Raw genomic sequence first — 24,280 nt, forward strand, 5'->3', positions numbered from 1 at the left:
ATTTTTGGTTGTGTAGTTTTGTGGCTTTTTGGTTATTTGCGTTGGCACCTTTCAACACCCTGCATTATTACATTCAGGTATGCAAAACACTCACTTACACTACTGATTACACATGCCATTGTTAATTACTTAGTTACTTTATTTAATAAATATATATTTTTGTTACTCCTTGTCTCCACGTTGTCTCCCTTTTGTTGCGAACTCTGAGCCGGTTCGTAACACCGTGGTATATCAGACCATATACCACGGGTATGACAAAATATTTATTTTTACTGCTCTAATTACATTGGTAACCAGTTCATAATAGCGATAAGGTACCTCGGGGGTTTGTGGTATATGGCCAATATATCAAATCAAATTTCAAATCAAATGTATTTATATAGCCCTTCGTACATCAGCTGATATCTCAAAGTGCTGTACAGAAACCCAGCCTAAAACCCCAAACAGCAAGAAATGCATGTGAAAGAAGCACAGTGGCTAGGAAAAACTCCCTAGGAAAAACTCCCTAGAAAGGCCAAAACCTAGGAAGAAACCTAGAGAGGAACCAGGCTATGAGGGGTGGCCAGTCCTCTTCTGGCTGTGCCGGGTGGATATTATAACAGAACATGGTCAAGATGTTAAAATGTTCATAAATGACCAGCATGGTCAAATAATAATCATAGTAGTTGTCGAGGGTGCAACAAGTCAGCAACTCAAGAGTAAGTGTCAGTTGGCTTTTTCATAGCCGATCTTTGAGAGTATCTCTACCGCTCCTGCTGTCTCTAGAGAGTTGAGAACAGCAGGTCGGGGACAGGTAGCACGTCCGGTGAACAGGTCAGGGTTCCATAGCCGCAGGCAGAACAGTTGAAACTGGAGCAGCAGCACGGCCAGGTGGACTGGGGACAGCAAGGAGTCATCATGCCAGGTAGTCCTGAGGCATGGTCCTAGGGCTCAGGTCCTCCGAGAGAAAGAAAGAAAGAGAGAAAGAGAATTAGAGAGAGCATATTTAAATTCACACAGGACACCGGATAAGACAAGAGAAATACTCCAGATGTAACAGACTGACCCTAGCCCCCCGACACATAAACTACTGCAGCATAAATACTGGAGGCTGAGACGGGAGGGATCAGAAGACACTGTGGCCCCATCCGATGATACCCCTGGACAGGGCCAAACAGGCAGGATATAACCCCACCCACTTTGCCAAAGCACAGCCCCCACACCACTAGAGGGATGTCTCCAACCACCAACTTACCGTCCTAAGACAAGGCCGAGTATAGCCCACAAAGCTCTCCGCCACGGCACAACCCAAGGGGGGGGGGGGCGCCAACCCAGACAGGAAGACCACGTCAGTGACTCAACCCACTCAACTGACACACCCCTCCCATGGACGGCATGGAAGAACACCAGTAAGCCAGTGACTCAGCCCCTGTAATAGGGTTAGAGGCAGAGAATCCCAGTGGAGAGAGGGGAACCGTCAAGGCAGAGACAGCAAGGGCGGTTCGTTGCTCCAGCCTTTCCGTTCACCTTCACACTCCTGGGCCAGACTATACTTAATCATAGGACCTACTGAAGAGATAAGTCTTTAGTAAAGACTTAAAGGTTGAGACTGAGTCTGCGTCTCTCACATGGGTAGGCAGACCATTCCATAAAAATGGAGCTCTATAGGAGAAAGCCCTACCTCCAGCCGTTTGCTTAGAAATTCTAGGGACAATTAGGAGGCCTGCGTCTTGTGACCGTAGCGTACGTGTAGGTATGTATGGCAGGACCAAATCGGAAAGATAGGTAGGAGCAAGCCCATGTAATGCTTTGTAGGTTAGCAGTAAAACCTTAATCAGCCCTTGCCTTAACAGGAAGCCAGTGTAGGGAGGCTAGCACTGGAGTAATATGATCACATTTTTTGGTTCTAGTCAGGATTCTAGCAGCCGTATTTAGCACTAACTGAAGTTTGTTTAGTGCTTTATCCGGGTAGCCGGAAAGTAGAGCATTGCAGTAGTCCAGCCTAGAAGTAACAAAAGCATGGATTCATTTTTCTGCATAATTTTTGGACAGAAAGTTTCTGATTTTTGCAATGTTACGTAGATGGAAAAAAGCTGTCCTTGAAACAGTCTTGGTATGTTCTTCAAAAGAGAGATCAGGGTCCAGAGTAACGCCGAGGTCCTTCACAGTTTTATTTGAGACGACTGTACAACCATCCAGATGAATTGTCAGATTCAACAGAAGATCTCTTTGTTTCTTGGGACCTAGAACAGGCATCTCTGTTTTGTCTGAGTTTAAAAGTAGAAAGTTTGCAGCCATCCACTTCTTTATGTCTGAAACACAGGCTTCTAGCGAGGGCAATTTTGGGGCTTCACCATGTTTCATTGAAATGTACAGCTGTGTGTCGTCCGCATAGCAGTGAAATTTAACATTATGTTTTCGAATGACATCCCCAAGAGGTAAAATATATAGTGAAAACAATAGTGGTCCTAAAACGGAACCTTCAGGAACACCGAAATTTACAATTGATTTGTCAGAGGACAAACCATTCACAGAGACAAACTGATATCTTTCCGACAGATAAGATCTAAACCAGGCCAGAACTTGTCCATGTAGACCAATTTGGGTTTCCAATCTCTCCAAAAGAATGTGGTGATCGATGGTATCAAAAGCAGCACTAAGATCTAGGAGCACGAGGACAGATGCAGAGCCTCGGTCTGACGTCATTAAAAGGTCATTTACCACCTTCACAAGTGCAGTCTCAGTGCTATTATGGGGTCTAAAACCAGACTGAAGTGTTTCGTATACATTTTTTGTCTTCAGGAAGGCAGTGAGTTGCTGCGCAACAGCTTTTTCTAAAATTTTTGAGAGGAATGGAAGATTCGATATTGGCCGATTAGTTTTTTTATAATTTCTGGGTCAAGATTCGGCTTTTTCAAGAGAGGCTTTATTACTGCCACTTTTAGTGAGCTTGGTACACATCCGGTGGATAGAGAGCCGTTTATTATGTTCAACATAGGAGGGCCAAGCACAGGAAGCAGCTCTTTCAGTAGTTTAGTTGGAATAGGGTCCAGTATGCAGCTTGAGGGTTTAGAGGCCATGATTATTTTCATCATTGTGTCAAGAGATATAGTACTAAAACACTTTAGTATCTCCCTTGATCCTAGGTCCTGGCAGAGTTGTGCAGACTCAGGACAATGGAGCTTTGGAGGAATACGCATATTTAAAGGAGTCTGTAATTTGCTTTCTAACGATCATGATCTTTTCCTCAAAGAAGTTCATAAATTTATTACTGCTGAAGTGAAAGCCATCCTCCATTTGCGAATGCTGCTTTTTAGTTAGCTTTGCGACAGTATCAAAAAGACATTTCGGATTGTTCTTATTTTCCTCAATTAAGTTGGAAAAATAGGATGATCGAGCAGCAGTGAGGGCTCTTCGGTACTGTCTTTCCAAGCTAGTCGGAAGACTTCCAGTTTGGTGTGGCGCCATTTCCGATCCAATTTTCTGGAAGCTTGCTTCAGAGCTCGTGTATTTTCTGTATACCAGGGAGCTAGTTTCTTATGACAGATGTTTTTAGGGGTGCAACTGCATCTAGGGTATTGCGCAAGGTTAAATTGAGTTCCTTGGTTAGATTGTTAACTGATTTTTGTCCTCTGACGTCCTTGGGTAGGCAGAGGGAGTCTGGAAGGGCATCAAGGAATCTTTGGGTTGTCTGAGAATTTATAGCACGACTTTTAATGCTCCTTGGTTGGGGTCTGAGCAGATTATTTGTTGCAATTGTAAACGCAATAAAATGGTGGTCCGATAATCCAGGATTATGAGGAAAAACATTAAGATCCACAACATTTATTCCATGGGACAAAACTAGGTCCAGAGTATGACTGTGGCAGTGAGTAGGTCCAGAGACATGTTGGACAAAACCCACTGAGTCGATGATGGCTCCGAAAGCCTTTTGGAGTGGGTCTGTGGACTTTTCCATGTGAATGTTAAAGTCACCAAAAATTAGAATATTATCTGCTATAACTACAAGATCCGATAGGAATTCAGGGAACTCAGTGAGGATCACTGCATATGGCCCAGGAAGCCTGTAAACAGTAGCTATAAAAAGTGATTGAGTAGGCTGCATAGATTTCATGACTAGAAGCTCAAAAGACGAAAACGTCATTGTTTTTTTTTTTTTTTTATTGAAATTTGCTATCGTAAATGTTAGCAACACCTTTGCCGGATGCACGGGGGGTATGGTCACTAGTGTAACCGGGGGTGAGGCCTCATTTAACACAGTAAATTCATCAGGCTTAAGCCATGTTTCAGTCAGGCCAATCACATCAAGATTATGATCAGTGATTAGTTAATTGACTATAACTGCCTTGGAAGTGAGGGATCTAACATTAAGTAACCCAATTTTGAGATGTGAGGTATCACAATCTCTTTCAATAATGGCAGGAATGGAGGAGGTCTTTATACTAGTGAGATTGCTAAAGCGAACACCGCCATCTTTAATTTTGCCCAACCTAGATTGAGGCACAGACACAGTCTCAATGGGGAAAGCTGAACTGACTACAATGACTGTGCTAGTGGCGGACTCCACTAAACTAGCAGGCTGGCTAACAGCCTGCTGCCTGGCCTGCACCCTATTTCATTGTGGAGCTAGAGGAGTTAGAGCCCTGTCTATGTTCGTAGATAAGATGAGAGCACCCCTCCAGCTAGGATGGAGTCCGTCACTCCTCAACAGGCCAGGCTTGGTCCTGTTTGTGGGTGAGTCCCAGAAAGAGGGCCAATTATCTACAAATTCTATCTTTTGGGAGGGGCAGAAAACAGTTTTTAACCAGCGATTGAGTTGTGAGACTCTGCTGTAGAGCTCATCACTCCCCCTAACTGGGAGGGGGCCAGAGACAATTAATCGATGCCGACACATCTTTCTAGCTGATTTACACGCTGAAGCTATGTTGCTAATATACCATGGCTAAGGGCTGTATCCAGGCACTCCGTGTTGCGTCATGCGTAAGAGCATCCCTTAGCCGTGGTATATTGGCCATATACCACACCTCCTCAGGCCTTATTGGTTAATTATAACTTTGGTAAGCAGAACATCAAGACTTCCTTAATATTAGAGACCACACACCAGTCTTTGTTGACAGACACCCTACCTCCACAGATTTTGGTTTTTGTTTCATTAGTCCACTGTTAATACAATTTAGCAGAACGCATCATACTGTGACACTTTCTGTATCTTGAAAAGTTGATATATCGTCAAAAATAATATTGCAAAACTTTACTGCAGGAATAGGCAACTGGCGCCCCACAGACTCCCCTTTGAAGGCCCTGAGATCAAATAAACATAAATTACCCAAAGAGTATTTTATTTGTTTGAAACTGTCAGGTTCTCAACTTACTGTTGCAAGTTAGAATAGTCCAATACACAAGGTACGATTTCAACATTTGCTTGTGCATCATCAGTTTTTCTCTTAGGTCAGTCATTGATGGTCACTAAGTTAGCCCATTTCAGCTAAATTTGTTTAGATTGGTAAGTTAACTTAGTAATCATGCTCGAACTAAACTTAGTAATCATGCTCGAATTACTGGCTGGGGTGCCCCCCATTTTGATTTTTGTTAGTCAGTCTCACTCAGATATCATGTTAAAAACTGCAAACATTTCTCTCCATGCTATGGCAAATTGTCTAGAATTGCAGGAAATGAGTTATAAAATGTCTAAATCTTCTAACCGCACCTGGCCAAATATGTAGAGCTGCAGCAAACTTACATTAAAACTGCAACATTTTCTCTATGCCCCATTTCTAAATGTTTAGAATTGTACGAAATTAACTCTAAAACTAAAAACATTTATCTCCTCTGTCAAGAGGGGGATTGCTAAAATGTTTTTCTCACAATGTGGTGGTTGGGGGATGCACCTGTGAGTAGCTGCGGCCCCTCGTGAGTTCAGATTTTTTGTGGCCTCCACCCCGATCAAAGTTTCCTATCCCCGCTCTACTGTATTGATTCCCCCCCATCCCTGCCTTCTTCTAATGCTGGCAGATAGTTTTGACGCATAGGCCTATTTTTGACTCTTCTAGAATAGTTAGGCTAACTGGTATAACTTACCAGTAAGCAGATAATGATATTTCTCATGTCATCTGCCCACTGCGGGGGTTGGAGGGACTTTTTGGGCCACCTTACACTTGGCACAGTTAATTCTATGTAACAGCCTTTGTCCCCCTGCTTGGGCAACACCTCGATGAGTCAATGTGTTTTCCCTCTGATCAAGGTTTGACCACCTGGAAAAAAGTTGTCAGCAAAGCTCCTTTAGTCCCAGGCCAGCTGATGGCTAGCTAAAGCAGGTGTCTGTGTGTAGCCAGAGGAGGAATTTTCTCTTTAGGTCAGCTTGACACCTCTAGGAAGGCTGTTCACAGCAGGCTGGGTGTCCCAACACTTATGGATTATTTTCCTAGTTGTCTTTCCTCCATAACTTTGAGTAAAAATGTTGTACAACAAGATGTTTTGAAACAAATGTCGTTACAAGTAATGCAGTCTCTCTCTTCACACTTGCCCAGTCCATATATACTGAACAAAAGTATTAACGCAACATGCAACAATTTCAAAGATTTTATTGAGTTACAGTTCATATAAGTTAATCAGTTAATTGATATAAATTCATTAGACCCTAATCTATGGATTTCATATGACTGGGCAGGAGCGCAGCCGTGGGCGGCCTACCCACTTGGGAGTCAGGCCCACCCTCTGGGGTGCCAGGCCCAGCCAATCAGAATACATTTTCCCCACATAAATAGCTTAATTATAGACAGAAATACTCCTCAGTTTCATCAGCTGTCCGGGTGGCTGGTCTCAGACGACCCCACAGGTGAAGAAGCCGGATCTGGAGGTCTGGCGTGGTTACACGTGGTCTGCGGTTGTGAGGCCCGTTCGTCGTACTGCCAATTCTCTAAAACGACGTTGGAGAGGTGGCTTAAGGTAGTGAAATGAACATTCAATTCACTGGCAATAGCTCTGGTGGACATTCCTTCAGTCATCATGCCAGTTGCATGCTCCATCAAAACTTGAGACATTTGTGGCATTGTGTTCTGTAATGATCATGCTGTTGATATGCCACACCTATCAGGTGGCATGGAATCTTGGCAAAGGAGAAATGCTCACTAACAGGGATGTAAACAAATCTGCGAAAAATAAGCTTTTTGTTCGTGTGGAACATTTCTGGGATCTTTTATTTCAGCTCATGAAACATGCAACCAACACTTTACATGTTGTGTTTAGTTTTTTGTTCAGTGTAGTTAGAGCTCAAGGCCCCAGGGTTCATACACCCTTAGCCTACATGTAATCTAGCTTGAAGGTAATGAAAGAACACTGATGCTTAGTTTTGCCTCAACTCTCTTCTGGCTTTCTGTGTTGGACTTCTCCATTCATAATGAGATGTTTTGACATCTGGGGCATTAGCCAGTATTACCCCCCTTTCATTTTCTTCATTGGCCCAGTGTGAAGGATGTTGCTCCAGAGGCAGCTTGAGTAATATTGCCTATTGCAGAGAGAAAGATAGTTGAGTTGAACATAGGGCAAGCCACAGCAGTGAAGTTAGGAATGTGACCTATTGTGCATTCCTCTCTCAAATAACTGGTGCAGCCCCCCTCCTCTCTCTTTCTCGCTCTCCCGTTTGCTTGCGTGCTCTTTTTTTGTCTTTTGCTCATGCGCCCTTCTCTGTTCCTTCCTCCGTCTCTCCTGCTCCCGTTTCATAGCAATTATAGGCATAGTTTTGTTGCTCATATAGCATCAAGCGTACCATTGGTCCCGGTCGCAGAAGAAGGTTTGAAGGATAGGTTCATGACCAATGATGTGATGGCTATGATAGAGGCAACGATTAGGTGTGAATGAGATGACTGAAGGCCATGATAGTGAAATAAGAATTGGAGGCGGAAATTGAAAGAGTTAGAGTACATTGTACATACATTCTGCAGTGCATACACTTGCTATGATCATCCTCTGGGGCACTATTGTTACCCAATGCAGGTTGTAGTGCAGATGGGACTTTACCACATGAGGTTGGTGGCACCTTAATTGGGAAAGACGGGCTCGTGGTAATGGCTGGAACGGAATTGGTGGAATGGTATCAAATACACCAAACACATGGTTACCATGGTTTGATGTCATTCCATTTGCACCTTTCCAGACAATATTATGAGCCGTCCTCCCCTCAGCAGCCTCGGCAAGTCTGAATTATCAGTAACTTTCATCCTAGAAGCATGTAGGCCTAAGTGTTTGTCATTATTAGAAACACTGGTTGATGATTGTTCAGATTCCCACAATTTAGCCCAGGTCAATGGCTTGTACTTTTAAGTTTTTATTTCAGGTAGTAGTACTGTTCTCACCTTATTCCAACTCCCGGTAGGCTATACAACTTCAGGTATGCATGTATGTTGATGTTCCATTATGAACTTGACATTATAACTGTGTTAATACGGTCTCATCTCTCCAGACTTAATATTATTTGGCATAATTTTCTTCTTCTGTTCCTCCTCTGTATGACTCCTATCTGGCGTAGTCGGGCCGGGTGAGTGGGGAGAGCAGGGGGGCGGGCTCCTCACCAGCAGCCTGGCTCTGGGGTCGAGGAGTTTGTTTAAGCCTCTCGTGAAATGTGCTCTGAGGAGCGTGTTTCATCATCGCAGTGCTAACCGGCGGGGCAGCAGCGGGCCCTCTGGAGGGCTGTTAAAACAACAACAGAACCCTGAGCAAAAAAAACACTCATCAGCCCATCTGAGTCAGCCTGAGCAGAGAGAGAGGGAGAGGGGATTTAAAGTGACAGGATCCCGCTCCGAATCCCCGTCTACCGATACCAGGGTTTCCCAAACTCTGTCCTCTAGCATTATACAGCTAACTCAAATATCCAACTAATCATCTAGCTTTGATCATTTGAATCAGCTGTGTAGTGTTAGGGCAAAAAACAAAACGTGCACCTTTTGGGGAACGCTGCCCTAAACTCTCGTCTCCTCCTCACCCCCCATCCCATCGTCCTCTTGGTGCTCCTCCCCCTGGTGCTCCAAATTTTCGGAGCAGACACACTCCAAGTCAGGGCAGGAATGCACTCTGGGAGCTCTCTCTCCCTGCCACCCTGCCTCCCCACTGCTCTGACTGGCAAAGCCCCCTCTGCCCCGGCCAGGCCAGGCCTAGGCTAGCAGCACAGCTGTTGTTTCCTCTGTGGACAACCTGTTACCTATGATGTCAATTCCATCTTGTGAAACAAATTCTGTCCAGTCACCGTCCCCTAACGGGTATGCTGTGGCCGCAAAAGTCAATTTTGCGTATTGCTTCCAGAATTCTTACGGTTAAGCTAATTTGTGAACATTTTGAGAATGATGTTTGTAATATAACATTATTTTTATACCGTAGCGGATTGCTCTTGGTCTAGAGCAGTGTTTCTCTACTCCGCTACTCGAGTGCCCCAACAAGCACACCTGATTCAACTTGTTAACTAATCATCAAGCCGTCAGTGAGTTGAATCAGGTATGTTTGTTCGGGGCTACAACAAAAATGTGTGCCGTTGTGGGTACTCGAGGATCGGAGTTGGGAAACACTGGTCTAGAGATCCAATTAATCCGTTAAATGAGTAGTGTCTAGTAATTCAGCACTGCTCTTTATATTCTATTTTATAGGCAACCTAAGTAGATTTGGAATACATTCGTTTATAATACTGTATTACAGAGCAATAAACATCATACATATGATAATGCAAACAATCTCAAAACAAAGGATCCCAGTCCAGGCTAGTCTACATGAGCTGTCCTGTCCTTTGCATTCAAGGAACCTTCTATATATCCCCACTGCAGCAGCGAGCTATATGAGGGGCCGCTACGCTGGCTGCATCTGGATCCACTTAAACACAAAGAAAACCAACCAGTAACTCCTCGACTGCAGCTCCCAGCCTCCTAGCATAGATTAATATCCACTCGCTCTCTATTCTTCCACCCCCCCACCCCCACTTCTCTGGACAGGCAGGGCCTCTCCCTCTCAGACCTAGAAACATCTGCAGGACGTCTCATTAAGGTCGATAGTCTGTAAAAAGAGCTGAGGCATTTACTGCATGTTCCCTGTTTACTGCGTCTTGGCTAAGTGTATACAAGTGGCCTCGTTTAGACTGAAGTAACTGAGTCTGCCGCCACTACCATGTATTCTCTTATGTAGATGGACCTCATAACAGTTAACAGGGTTTTTATGCTTGCCAATGGGGGATAAACCAAGGTATGGTCAGCTCTGTCACAGAGGGAAAGATTCCACCAGCTACTCCTCTCTCTCTCGCTCTCTCTCTCGCTCTCTCCACCCGCAGCGCACACATGCACACCCACTCACCTCCTTCCTTTGTTGGGCTTTTCTGTTCTGCACCTTCATAATACAATGGAATATCAAATGCTGCTCCATTGCCAATTGTCTGAGTCAAATTATGAGTTTTGTTAAATTTAGAAAATGACTGATTTACTTGACATGCTATGCATGAGCCTACACACACATCTCTCTCATGTTGCTGTTTTCCTTGGTGGGCCTCATTTGTCCGATAGCCCTCTCTCCTGCTCCGTGTTGTTTTTCACCCTATTTCTTTCTGCTGCAGATGATTCATCGTTCAAAAAAACAAGTGACGCTTTTGGGATCCATAAGACTTGGCCGGGTCACACTAGCCTCCACTCCCTGCAATGGGAAAGGAACATTATGGACAGAACATTTCACTTATGGCATTGTCTCTGACTATCAGAGAGGCCTTTTTGGGTGTGTGCATCAGACTTTGAATTTGTACATGGAATGTGTGGTGTGTTTGTGAATATGCCTGTCTGTACGTGTAGCCTAAAGCCTATTCCTGTGTTTGTGTATACACAAGTGTACTGCATCGCCCTCTGCTCCTCCTGCTAGTACTGTGTGTGTACACATTTCAACTGCATTCCCCGTCTCAGCCTCTAGCATTCCAGCGTGCAATGAGGAGATTAGCACAGGTGCTGCTTCCTCACCATGGCACCCTCTGAGCGTTTCCCCGACGACAGAAGAAAAGGGCCATCAGTGCTACAATATATACAGTTGAAGTCGGAAGTTTACATACACTTAGGTTGGAGTCATTAAAACTTGTTTTTCAACCACTCCACAAATTTCTTATTATCAAATTATAGTTTTGGCAAGTCTGTTAGGACATCTACTTTTGTGCATGATACAAGTCATTTTTCAAACAATTGTTTACAGACAGATATTTAACTTATAATTCACTGTATCACAATTCCAGTGGGTCAGAAGTTTACATACACACTAAATTCCAGAAAATGATGTCATGGCTTTAGAAGCTTCTGATAGGCTAATTTACATAATTTGAGTCAATTGGAGGTGTACCTGTGGATGTATTTCAAACTCAGTGCCTCTTTGCTTGACCTCATGGGAAAATCAAAAGAAAGCAGCCAAGATCTCAGAAACAAATGTGTCTGGTTCATCTTTGGGAGCAATTTCCAAAAGCCTGAAGGTACCACGTTCATCTGTACAAACAATAGTATGCAAGTTTAAACACCATGGGGCCACGCAGCCATCATACCGCTCAGGAAGGTGACGCGTTCTGTCTCCTAGAGATGAACATACTTTTATGTGAAAAGTGCAAATCAATCCCAGAACAACAGCAAAGGACCTTGTGAAGATGCTGGAGGAAACAGGTACAAAATTATCTATATCCACAGTGAAACGAGTCCTATATCGACATAACCTGAAAGGCCGTTCAGCAAGGAAGAAGCCACTGCTCTAAAACCTCCATAAAAAAGCCAGACTATGGTTTGCAACTGCACATGGGGACAAAGATCACACTTTTTGGAGAAATGTCCTCTGGTCTGATGAAGCAAAAATAGAACTGTTTGGCCATAATGACCATCGTTATGTTTGGAGGATAAAGGGGGATCCTTGCAAGCCGAAGAACACCATCCCAACCGTGAAGCACGGGGATGGCAGCATCATGTTGTGGGGGTGCTTTGCTGCAGTAGGGACTGGTGCACTTCACAATATAGATGGCATCATGAGGCAGGAAAATTATGTGGATATATTGAAGCAACATCTCAAGACATCAGTCAGGAAGTTAAAGCTTGGTCGCAAATGGGTCTTCCAAATGGACAATGACACCGAGCGTACTTCCAAAGTTGTGGCAAAATGGCTTAAGGACGACAAAGGCAAGGTATTGGAGTGGCCATCACAAAGCCCTGACCTCAATCCCATAGAAAAATTGTGGGCAGAACTGAAAAAGTGTGTGCGAGCAAGGAGGCGTGGTGATAAAGTGGTGATCCTAACTGACAGGGAATTTTTACTTGGATTAAATGTCAGGAATTGTGAAAAACTGAGTTTAAATGTATTTGGCTAAGGTGTATGTAAACTTCCGACTTCATCTCTATACAGAAGTATGTGGACACCCCTTCAAATGAGTGGATTCAGCTATTTCATCCACACCCGTTGCTGACAGGTGTATAAATCAAGCACACTCAAGCACACAGTCATGCAATCTCCATAGATAAACATTGGCAGTAGAATGGACTTACTGAAGAGCTCAGTGACTTTCAACGTGGCAGTGTCATAGGCTGTCGCCTTCCAATAAGTCAGTTTGTCAAATTTCTGCTCTGCTTGAGCTGTCCCGGTCAATTGTAAGGGCTGTTATTGTGAAGTGGAAACGTCCAGGAGCAACAACGGCTCAGCCTCTGGAAGCAACGTCAGCACAATAAATGTTCGCCAGGAGCTTCATGAAATGGGTTTCCATGGTCGAGCAGCCGCACGCACACAAGCCTAAGTTCACCATGTGCAATGCCAAGCGTTGCCTGGAGTAGTGTAAAGCTCGCCACCATTAGACTCTGGAGCAGTGGAAACGCGTTCTCTGGAGTGATGAATCACGCTTCACCATCTGGCAGTCCGACAGACTAATCTGGGTTTGGTGGATGCCAAGAGAACGCTACCTGCCTGAGTGCATTGTGCCAACTTTAAAGTTTGGTGGAGGAGGAATAATGGTCTGGGGCTGTTTTTCATGGTTTGGTCTAGGACCCTTAGTTCTAGTGAAGGGAAATCTTAACATTTTTTACATTTGACATTTTAGTCATTTAGCAGACGCTCTTATCCAGAGCGACTTACAGTAGTGAATGCATACATTTCATACTTTCCCCCCCCTTTTTTCCGCCCCCGTGTGACGCTACAGCATACAATGACATTCTAGACGATTCTGTGCTTCCAACTTTGTGGCACCAGTTTGGGGAAGGCCCTTTCCTGTTTCAGCATGACATTGCCCCCGTGCACAAAGCAAGGTCCATACAAAAATGGTTTGTCGACATCGGTGAGGAAGAACGACTGGCCTTCACAGAGCCCTGACCTCAAGCCCATTAAACACCTTTTGGGAAATTTGGACCGCCGACTGTGAGCCAGGCCTCACTAATGCTCTTTGGCTGAATGGAAGCCAGTCCCTGCAGCAATGTTGCAACATCTAGTGGAAAGGGGGGACCAACTCCATATTAATGACCATTTATTTTATTTGTTTTTGGGGGGGGGGGGGTAGATCAGCTTTAATATTGCAGATAGATTATAGCTTCCATCAATGTAATTGTCTGCATCATTTCCAATCCCCCGTATATTTTTTTTGTAAATGTATATACAGTACCAGTCAAAAGTTTGGACACACCTACTCATTCAAGGATTTTTCTTTCTTTCTTTTTTTACTATTTTCTGCATTGTAATATAATAGTGAGTACATCAAAACGATGACAAAACACATATATGGAATCATGTAGTAACCAAAAAAGTGTTAAACAAATATATTTGAGATTCCACCCTTTGCCTTGATGTCAGCTTTGTACACTCTTGGCATTATCTCAACCAGCTTCATGAGGTAGTCACCTGGAATGCATTTCAATTAACAGGTGTGCCTTGTTAAAGTAAATTTGTGGATTTTGTTCTCTCCTCTGAATGTGTTTGAGCCAATCAGTGGTGTTGTGACAAGGTAGGGGTGGTAAACAGAAGATAGCCCTATTTGGTAAAAGACCAAATTATGGCAAGAACAGCTCAAATAAGCAAAGAGAAACAACAGTCCATCATTACTATAAAGACATGAAGGTCAGTCAATGCGGAAAATTTCTTCAAGTGCAGTTGCAAAAACCATCAAGCGCTTTGATGAAACTTGCTCTCATGAGGACCGCCACAGGAAAGGAAGACCCAGAGTTACCTCTGCTGCAGATGAGTTTGGGATGAGTTGGAATGCAGAGTGAAGGAAAAGCAGCTAACAAGTGCTCAGCATATGCGGGAACTCCTTCAAGAATGTTGGAAAGCATTCCAGGTGAAGCTGGTTGAGAGAATGCCAAGAGTGTGCAGTTTTCAAGGCAAAGGGTGGCTTTGAAGAATCTAAAATAAAATTTTATTTGAACACTTTTTTGTTTACTACATTATTCCATATGTGTTATTTCATATTTTTGTTGTCTTTACTATTATATTACAATGTAGAAAACAGTAAAAATAAAGAAAAACCCTTGAATGAGTAGGTGTGTCCAAACTTTTACCTGGTACTGTGTGTGTGTGTGTATATATATATATGTGTATATATACACACACACATATACATACGGTGCATTCGAAAGTATTCAGGTGCATATATACCGTGCATTCGAAAGTATTCAGACCCCTTCACTTTTTCCACATTTTGTTACGTTACCATAAGGACAAAGCAAAAACAGTTTTTTGGGACTTTTTGCTAATTTATTAAAAATGAAAAACTGAAATAACTTCTTTACCTAGGTATTCAGACCCTTTGCTATGAGACTTGAAATTTAGCTCAGGTGCATTCCTGTTTCCATTGATTATCCTTGAGATGTTTCTACAACTTGATTGGAGTCCACCTGTGGTAAATTGTATTGATTGGGCATGATTTGGAAAGGCACACACCTGTCTATATAAAGTCCCACAGTGCATACCAGAGCATATTTGTGTCTAATGTCTAAAAAGCTGTTTTTGCTTTGTCATCATGGGGTATTGTGTGTAGATTGATGAGGGGGGGACAGACAATTTAATTCATTTTAGAATAAGGCTGTAAAGTAACAAAATGTGGAAAAAACCAAGGGGTCTGAATACTTTCTGAATGCACTGTATATGCCTGTGTGCAGAGACACACACACACACCATTGATTTATCACCCGGTCGTCTTAAACGCTACCCTACCCAAAACCTTACCCTCCGGGCCCCACCATGAGTGGCCCATCTCCCACCCCAGCTGTGCCATGCCGATGGAGGATATGTGGAACCCAAAACCCTTGTCCTCATCTCCAGGCCTACGAGGCCGAGACACCCAGGCTGCATTCTCTAGTGGCCCTGAGTAAACACAAACACACCCGCGCGCCTGGTTCCTCTCGGTCTGTCTAAGCAAGAGGGAGGCTGGACGAGTAACACTGGTGGCGCTAGGCTGGTTAGGCGCAGCGATGGAATGAGGAGCCTTTCTACTATGGTGTAGAAAAACTTCTAATGCTTATATTAACTTACAGCAGGGCACCTGTCTCTTTCTATTTCATTCATTTGAATTTTGGGTCCAATACTTTACGTTGCCTCACGAAGATGAGCAGGACGAGTGCCAAGTTTTGCATGGCTGACATTTCTTACATTGTTTTACAATGTCTGTGTTTAATGATCAGCGTAGGTTACTTACCTTGTGTCTCAGAGAGACGCTGAGACGACTTTGTGAGAGAACTGACTGACGTCCTCGCTCTTATCCTTATTACTGCTTTCTGCCAAATGGGGCTAAGACAGACCCCTGTGGACATACCAGTGTATATGTTTTGTTGGAAGCCTATGGTTACTTCTCTTCAATTCATCCAGTCCACAGCAACATGATGAATCCCAGAGCAGTTGGCTTTTGGTAATGTCTACCTAATACCACTCTACTACCCATCTGATGGTCTTTTACCCCTTTTCATTTCCCTTTCAACTGGATATCGTCCATATTAGTCAATGGTCACAGCAGCTATCATTACCAATTGTGCTTCTAATGATCTTCAAATGCATTCCTTTGTGACCTACACTAGAGGGGCATGCGTTTATATTAGTACATTTTCAGCATGAATATCCATATTCAGGTTACTACCTGAATATTGTCGGAATATTTTCCTTGCCCCACGTAATCACCGCTCTGTAAGGTTTGCTGTCAACACTAAAATGGTGTTTCACATTGTTGCTTTGTTTAGTTTAGTCCCCAACTCTCCTGTGCTGGAGGGGGTTGAAAAAGGGAACAAAGAACAGGGCAAAATAGGAAAAGGACCGAAAACCATCCTGTGTACGTCAGCTAACTGTTAACATACTGAGAGAGACGGATTATATAAAACGCAATGGAGTGATTCTCCTATGAGCTCATCGCCAAACAATGTGCTTCATGTTTCTCCATCTGCAACCTTTTTCCCCCTCGCTTTTTTACAGCCTCGCCTCCATCTCTCCTCTTCCCTCTCTGCTCAGTGACTGCGGTGAGTTAATGGGGTTTCGGGGCGATGGAGGATGCGGGTGCGTTTCTCTTTGATTATTGTGCAGGCACTGTGTGGGTGAGAGGAACGCACATGTTTGCCATGCCAGGCTGAGATGATGTTGGCATGTGACAGGATGCTCTGGGCACTTAGGTCATCACCATGTGTCAGGATGCCTACATGTCATCCCCCTCCACGCCCGACATTAGTCACACAGTTAAGATACAGTAACTTGAATGAAAAAGATGCCCAGTTCAAACCCATGACCCTTTTGAATCCACAGTCCATTGGGTAGCCTTAATGTCCAAGAGTTTGAAGTATGGATTTCCATCCGATTTGAGGATCTCATAGAATGTTAGACTATTTTGTCAGTAAACAAAAAAAGTCCTGACTATTTCTCTCTCATTAGGAGAATCCTATTGTCTTCTTGGTGGCATATTACCACCTTCAACACTGCTGCACTCACAGCTCATAGACTCAACAGCAACAGGCTCCTGGCCTTGATTCAGTCCTTTTTTATCAGTGTGCTTCTGGGCTGTGGAGTGACACATCTAAGGTTCCAGCCAGTCTGGAGTCACCCGCTGAAGTGTGCCTCTGATCTCTGCAGAGGTAACACACACACACACACACACACACACACACACACACACACACACACACACACACACATACACATACACATACACATACACATACACAGAATCTGCATGAAGGGAAGTGAATAACCTGCTGGTCTCGACTGAAGTCACAAGTCTATCCGTCTATGACTATATTGAATATTGCCTTCCGTCTATAGTGGTAACACTTCATTTACCCACAATTTCCTCAGCACCTTTTATTGTATCAATGTTCTGGTTTTGGAGCAACTGCATGGTTGTGCCTGTTAATTGCCTATTCATTCAAGTGACTCTTGTTGATAACATTGCCAAGGCATAAGATGCTAAAGTATGACGCAACACATGAGTTCAGTATGGCCACTAAAAAGACAGCTGAGGGAAGACTGAGCTGGAGAAAGGCATGTCGCAAGAGTGCCTGACTTCTGCCAGAGATTCTTTGTTCCTCACAGAAACAGCCAAACATTCTCTCCCTAGAAGCACATGGCCCTGCATGCTTCTTTTAGATGAATGTCTTTATTTTATCAGTTGAGACATATTAGATTTCACAGTTATCACAGTTCACCTCCAGTTGACACAGCCCGGGGCAATTCAACCTTATTTGAGTAGTTTAAACGTTAAGGGAGGGCTTTTCTCTGTTATCTGACTGTGTAATAGCTCTCTACTCCAAGCTCCAACTATTGTGCCTTTAAAAAGCCAGCCATTTTCCAGACCCCATTCTCTAACCTGTAAACATTTTAGAATCGAGCAAGAGAAAGGGGGAGGAAGAGGGGGAGAAGTGAGGGTGGGGTTTGAAGTCCTGGAGGAGGGGCTTTAGAAAAAGTGTCTTGTGACTCTCAAACAGAAGGACAAAGAGAAACTTTTCAGAATGGACTTTTCAGTTTTAACTTCAAGTTTGGTTGTCAACAGAGGTTTCATCTGTCTTTTTGAATGTGTTTTTGGCACACTGGTGTGTTTCTGTTTGTGTTCTTCTTGGTGTGTGTGTATAGTGGTTCTCTCTCTCTCTTTCTTGAGTGTGTGTTGGGGGAGGTGGGAGGGCCCAACCAGCTGATGTCATTCAGTGCAGCAGGCAGATCCTGAAAGAGGCCCTTTGTTGGCAGCCTGTAGCACGAGTGAGTCCCTGTGCTTCTCCTGCTAACGGACACACACATACACACACACAGGGGACAGGAGAGGGAATGGCACCATCCGGACTGCCCTACTGCCCACTCAACTGACACATCCGCATGTCCAGCACGCTTTCGGACGCTTTTGGGTCGTTTCTGCCTCCTCCGGAGAGGAGCTAACCAGAACCAGAGAGAAAAAAAGATGTTTCTGCCTCCTCCGGAGAGGAGCTAACCAGAACCAGAGAGAAAAAAAGATGGAGCCGCTTGGACTAGAAAGTTTGTAGACTTTGCTGGCAGCACAGAGTTCCCTTTTCTGTTTGGTGAAAGAGAGGAGAGAAAAGGGTAATAACAGCCAAAGATTCTGAGGAGAAAAGCAGAATCCCTTGTTCCTTAACCTTTTTTGTCTTGTTCATGTGCTTTGTCTTTTCATGACCGACCACGAAACATTTCTAACTTTTTTCTGTTGATCTGCCGTCGAAAGGAAACCAAAGGGACACTGGGCCGTCAAACTAACAGGATTTTTCAAGTGGAAGCGAAAGAAAGCAAATGAAAATGTTGGAGATTTGCCTGAAATTGGTGGGGTGTAAATCTAAGAAAGGCCTCTCGTCCTCCTCCAGCTGCTACTTGGAAGGTAAGAATTTGAGGAACTGCTAAAGGGGGGTTGGCAGTTTTGTTTTGGGATTGATTCTCAGAGAAAGACAAAGATGGTCAGAGAAAGAAAGGAGAGGACAGTGTAGAGGAGCTGGTTGTGCTGGGCAGGGAGGTGAGAAGGTCGAGAGAGGGAGAAGATGAGCTCTCTGAGCCTCTGTCGTTCCTGGGCTCTGGAAAGCGGAGGAGGGGGAGAGAGGTAGAGCGGAGGGAGAGGGAAGCCAGACACACTGGCTCGGTGCAGAGGAAAGAAGGGGGGGAGGGGGTGGAGAGAATACAAGGAAATCTGATTCCCGGCTGGGCCCGTTTTACTTTTGTTTATGAGGAGAGAGGATCTAATCTAAATCTACACTTTCCTTTTTGCGCTTTGCTAAGATTTACATCTTGTTTATTGCTTTTCTACATTATGAAGTGCAAAGACAAGTTGAACTGAGTTGTAGAGTTTTTTAAGACTAAATGCCTTATAAAGTGTGCCATTGTACTTATTTTCCAAGCCTACACTCTGCCCTACTTGAAACAAAGATGAGCTAAATGGATTAGCCTGAATCAAAGATTAATGGAATTCTGGGAAATCCGGAGTACATTGAGTTTCAACCGTGAAATTGTTTTGTAATGGAAGACTGTGAAATGGCCCATGTCACATGCTCCCAGGCAGTGGTGTAAAGTACTTAAGTAAAAATACTTGAAAGTACTACTTAAGTAGTTTTTTGGGGTATCTGTAGTTTACTATTTATCTTTTGGGCAACTTTTACTTCTACATTCCTAAAGAAAATAATGTACTTTTTACTCCATACATTTTCCCTGACACCCAAAAGTAGTCATTACATTTTGACAGGAAAATGGTCCAATTCACACACTTATCAAGAGAACATCCCTGGTCATCTCTACTGCCTCTGATCTGTCACTCACTAAACACAAATGCTTCATTTATAAATGATGTCTGAGTGTTGGAGAGTGAAAGGAAAAAAAACTGCCGTCTGCTTTGCTTAATATAAGAAAGTTGAAATTATTTATACTTTTACTTTTGATACTTAAGTACATTTTAGTGATTCCATTTACTTTTGATATTTAAGTATATTTAAAACCAAATACTTTTATACTTACTGCAGTAGTATTTTACTTGGTGACTTTCACTTTTACTTGCGTCATTTTCTATTAAGGTATCTTTACTTTTACTCAAGTATGACAATTGAGTACTTTTCCCACCATTTCTCCCAGGATTGTGTAAAATGGTCCCGGAACACATTCCAGCAAAGTGAATGTTGATTAATCTTTCAAACACACCCTTTCATATAACTTTACATACACAAAAATTAAGATGGACCAAAAAGCATGTTGAAAGAACAGTCTCTGATTTGGAATTAAGTGTTCTGTATTTCTCTTAAAAAATGAAGCAATTCTCTCTGGAAGAATATCCACTGAATGAATTTGCAAGAGGAAAGATAAACCCCAATTTAATCTTCTTTCAGTTGACATTACTGACAGCAACAGTATGTGTTGCAAATTCTTCAATAAATCCTAACAATTTACACCTGTCCCCCTCTGTGTGGCAGGTTCACTCACCCTCATGTTTAATGCCTCAATGTTTGACCTAACCACAGTAGAGCTGGGGGGAGAACTAGTCTACAGCGGCACCAGCCACAAATCCAGATAGGATCTCTAAACAGTGGTTAGACCTCCAGATCTCAGGCTTGATCCAGCATCAAGCTCTTTGTCACCCGTCACAGTTGTTGACAGCCAGGTGATGCAACAGAATCGCCCAAGCGTGAGTTATTTTCCGTCCTTCGCCTCACGTGGCTTGGCTCTACATCATGGAACTGGAATGTTTGGACCTACTGCGTTTTGATCTGATGTCAAGGAGGTACTGGTAGTGATAAACTCCACCTGGCCAATCTCTGTATCCTGTGTTCTGTCAGTGTGTTTGGGGTTAGTTTCAGCTCATCAGTTCATCTCTAATACTCATACCATCTCTGTCATAGAGTGCCTCGATTTCCACACATATTTCATCACTGCTGGATGGATTCTCTCCCCCAGTAATATAGCCAGGATATGATGTAATCCCCACCTCTCCACAAGCTACTGCTGGATTTCTAGCTTTCCTTCTTTCTCTTTAGCCTCATGTTCAGTCTCATTCCATTTCTCTCTCTGATTATGCTATCATGCAGTGTATCAGTCTGTGTCACTCTACACTCACTAAGAGCAGAGGTGTTTGTGGTCAGTAAAATGGACATAGAGTATGTGTGGGGGGTTGGCTGTTCTAGTGCCCATACACCAGTCTGTCCCCTCCACCCTCCTCTCATGTCTTACTCAGTACACTCATTTGTTTATCTTCCTCCAACTCTGTTATTTCGTCACCACGCAACCTTCGTTTGCCAATGTTTATTCTCCAAAATCGAAGAGCTTATTTTTTCCGACTTGAATCATAGCCTTGGAGTTGGATTGATTTCAGCCGCTCACTTTCAGAAATCAAGCCGTCTTTCCTCATGTGCACCCTTGCGCTTGTAGCCTATAGTTCGAAAGATAGGGATTCTCAAATGTCATGAATGATTATAGAGTGAGAGACCTTCTTTCTGCTCATTGTCTGAATTGTTAAGTTCTTGCTCTGCATTCACAATCCACTGTTAACAGGAGGCCCCTCAATCAGTGGCTCAATGCTGGGGAGCAGAATGTGTTCAGATGCCTCTTATCACAGACTCCTCAGGAATGTTCATCATGAACATCCTAATGTCTGTCCTGTGCCCAGCACCCAGTTAGAGCCCCAGCGCATAGCACCCAGCCGGTCAGCTGTGTGTGGTAACCATGGATTTATTCCATCTCTCTCTCTGTGGCTCTCATCACGATATGTATGCCCACAGTAGATCACAAAATAGCCTTGCAGTCTGCATTTCACCAGATTGCTCTGTCAGGGCTGTTGGCTTGACATAAGATACAAATAAAGATCAAAACAATCAAGGATCAGTACTTTGCCAGGGTTCATTATATCACAGCATCCCTGTCTCCTGAATGGAATATTTAGCATAAACTCAGTAGGTTAGCCGACTACCAACAGCCCTGTCCTTTCTCTCGGGTATCACTATGGCCTCAGCAGATGATCAAAAGTCTCTCCCTGGCTTTCTCAGGCCCAGTGTCCGAGCTGAGGAGGTGTGTGGTGAGAGGGGCAAGGTGCTGAAACAGCTGAATTGGCCACACAACGAAGTCACCATCACACAACGAAGTCACCTCTATCTCTTCCCCTTTCTCTTTCCTCTGTTTCCACCTCTCTTCTGCAGCTCTCTCTCTCCAGTTCTGGTAACATTGATGTGTCATCCAGATCCCTCTCAGGCTCCCAAACTCCCATTATTTGGGTATAATGAGCATAATCTGTTGTTGTAGTGCCTGTAAACAGTTTTATTTCAGCCCTTATTGGAAGCTTATCACAGCTACAATTTCCCTTCTTACTACAACATTGCAGGCAAAGATGGGTCAACTCTTATTGGAGAGTCTTGTTATTGAAAACAATGTTTTGAAATTTAAAGCAAAGCCTTGGTACTCCAGGAAATGAAAGGTAGGTAGTGCAGAGATGGACAATGTTATTGGCCTGGTCTTGATTAAAGATCTCAGTTCATATTGCTGCCTTTAATACCATAGTCAAATCACAGCTGCTGTGCAGTCCAGCACAATAGTACAACCATGAAACTCTTTCTGAGAAATGTTCCTTCGATGTGACGTGGGGAGTTTTTTTAAAGAACAGGCAACACATACAGGTGTGAATGACTTTAGGGTTTGTAATGTGTTAAGTGTCTGTGTGTCCATGGAATAGCCTGAATGACTTCAGTGTTTGTAATGTGTTAAGTGTCTGTGTGTCCATGGCATAGCCTGAATGACTGAAATGTCAGTACATTGAGAATGTATTTTTCTCTTCTGTCTGTTCCTATGACATGGTGATAGAAAGTCTGTTGTCTTGATTAGTAGTTGGTTTATTTAACACAGATCTGATCGACCTGCTCCCAATTCCCGATCTCGCTCTTTCCCCCAATGTCCACTTGTTTAAAAGATAAAGACATGTTCTCACGTTGGACCTGTCTGTTGTGTGTTCCAGAAGCTCTCCAGAGACCAGACTTTGAGCCCCAGGGTCTGACCGAAGCGGCCCGTTGGAACTCCAAAGAGAACCTGTTGGCCGGACCCAGCGAGAATGACCCCAACCTTTTTGTTGCGCTATACGACTTTGTGGCCAGTGGGGACAACACTCTCAGCATAACTAAAGGTAAGAGAATGTGTGTGAGTGCGTGTGTGTGTGACAGAAAGTTGCGATCAATTCCATCTAAATTCCTGTCAATTCAGCAATGGAATTGCACTACTGTGACTTGAAATGGAACAGTCCCCAGCTCTGCGCTGTGAGTCTGTCTCTGTGAGGGTACATTAGTTTTCCATCTGGGAAGCCATCAGAGAACCGTCCCTGTGCTCTGAAACGTTTAACAGTAAAACTGTCCATCATAGCCCAGAGAGCATCAACAGGCTGTGTGAAAATACTCCCTCTGGGCTTATTGTTGTCAGGGACCTGCCTTCGTCATGGGGTCAATGTGCAAAACGGCCCTTATCAGCGGTAGATAAACAGGACTGTGTGTGTGTGTGTGTGTGTGTGTGTGTGTGAGTGAGAGTGAACTGCTCGTGTTTTTATCTTAATTTAAAAGTTCTGACTGCGCTGAGATGGGTACAGTGTCCTCAGGGGGATGGGGAGGGTTTAGACTGACTGGAAATCCCGTTCCCTATCTCTCCTTGATTGTCAGCTAGGTCGAAAATATACAGGCTAGGACAACATAATGATTCCATGCGTCAGCGTTAAAACATAAAACAAATCATTGGACGAGCGCTGTTTCTACCTGCTAGCGCCGTTGCTAACTAGCATAGCTGGTCCCATTGTCGCAAAGAGCTCTTTCCACTGGAGCGGCTGGAACACAATGCAGCAGGCAGGAGAGAGGAGGAGAGAGAGATGCAGAAATTCATATTTAAATACCAGGAAATAAAAAGGCAAAATACGTTATGTAATAAGGCAATCTAAATAATTTGTGTCACTAAAGCTATATAAGGGTAGATTTTATACTGAAGTCTATAAAAATATATTTAATTTAGGGCTTCTTACTAAACAAGTGGAGTTGGCATCGTACCTTCATATCTCCAAATTGAAAAGTACAGTTTTCATGTTAATGTTTAAAAATACATATATTATTAACTAATACACTTTTGCATTAAACTCTCTTGTGAATTGTAGTTTATTCTGAGTCTAAAACCAGGATCAGACAGTGACGTCAACCCTGCTAACCCCATAACCAATGGGAAAAAACCCAGTGTCACAATCTGAGTAAACATTACATTAGATACAGTGGATTAACCACTCTGGCTCAGTCTCAGAATAGTGAGTATGTGGCACTTTCATGTTGGTCTATGATGCAACTGGAAATGAACGTTAGCACAAGCTCAGCGCTAGCATTGTGTAGAATGT

The 24,280-nt window shown here is 43.6% G+C and overlaps 1 protein-coding gene across 3 annotated transcripts in view; it reads left to right on the forward strand.

Annotated features, from left to right (window-relative positions):
• Positions 1-24,280, forward strand: part of LOC115159563 (tyrosine-protein kinase ABL1) — a 71,849-nt gene that overhangs the window by 35,156 nt on the left and 12,413 nt on the right. The window contains exons 1-3 of one of the 3 annotated variants that reach the window (XM_029709422.1): positions 17,912-18,495; positions 18,635-18,784; positions 22,880-23,044. In XM_029709422.1, coding sequence (XP_029565282.1) covers positions 18,700-18,784; positions 22,880-23,044 — 250 coding nt within the window. In that variant the 5' untranslated portion in view covers positions 17,912-18,495; positions 18,635-18,699. Of the gene's footprint in view, positions 1-17,911; positions 18,785-22,879; positions 23,045-24,280 lie in introns of those variants that run through there. The other 2 variants (XM_029709421.1, XM_029709420.1) reach the window with 2 other exon arrangements.

Source organism: Salmo trutta, chromosome 23, assembly GCF_901001165.1.
Source record: "Salmo trutta chromosome 23, fSalTru1.1, whole genome shotgun sequence".
Classification (NCBI taxonomy): Eukaryota; Metazoa; Chordata; class Actinopteri; order Salmoniformes; family Salmonidae; genus Salmo; species Salmo trutta.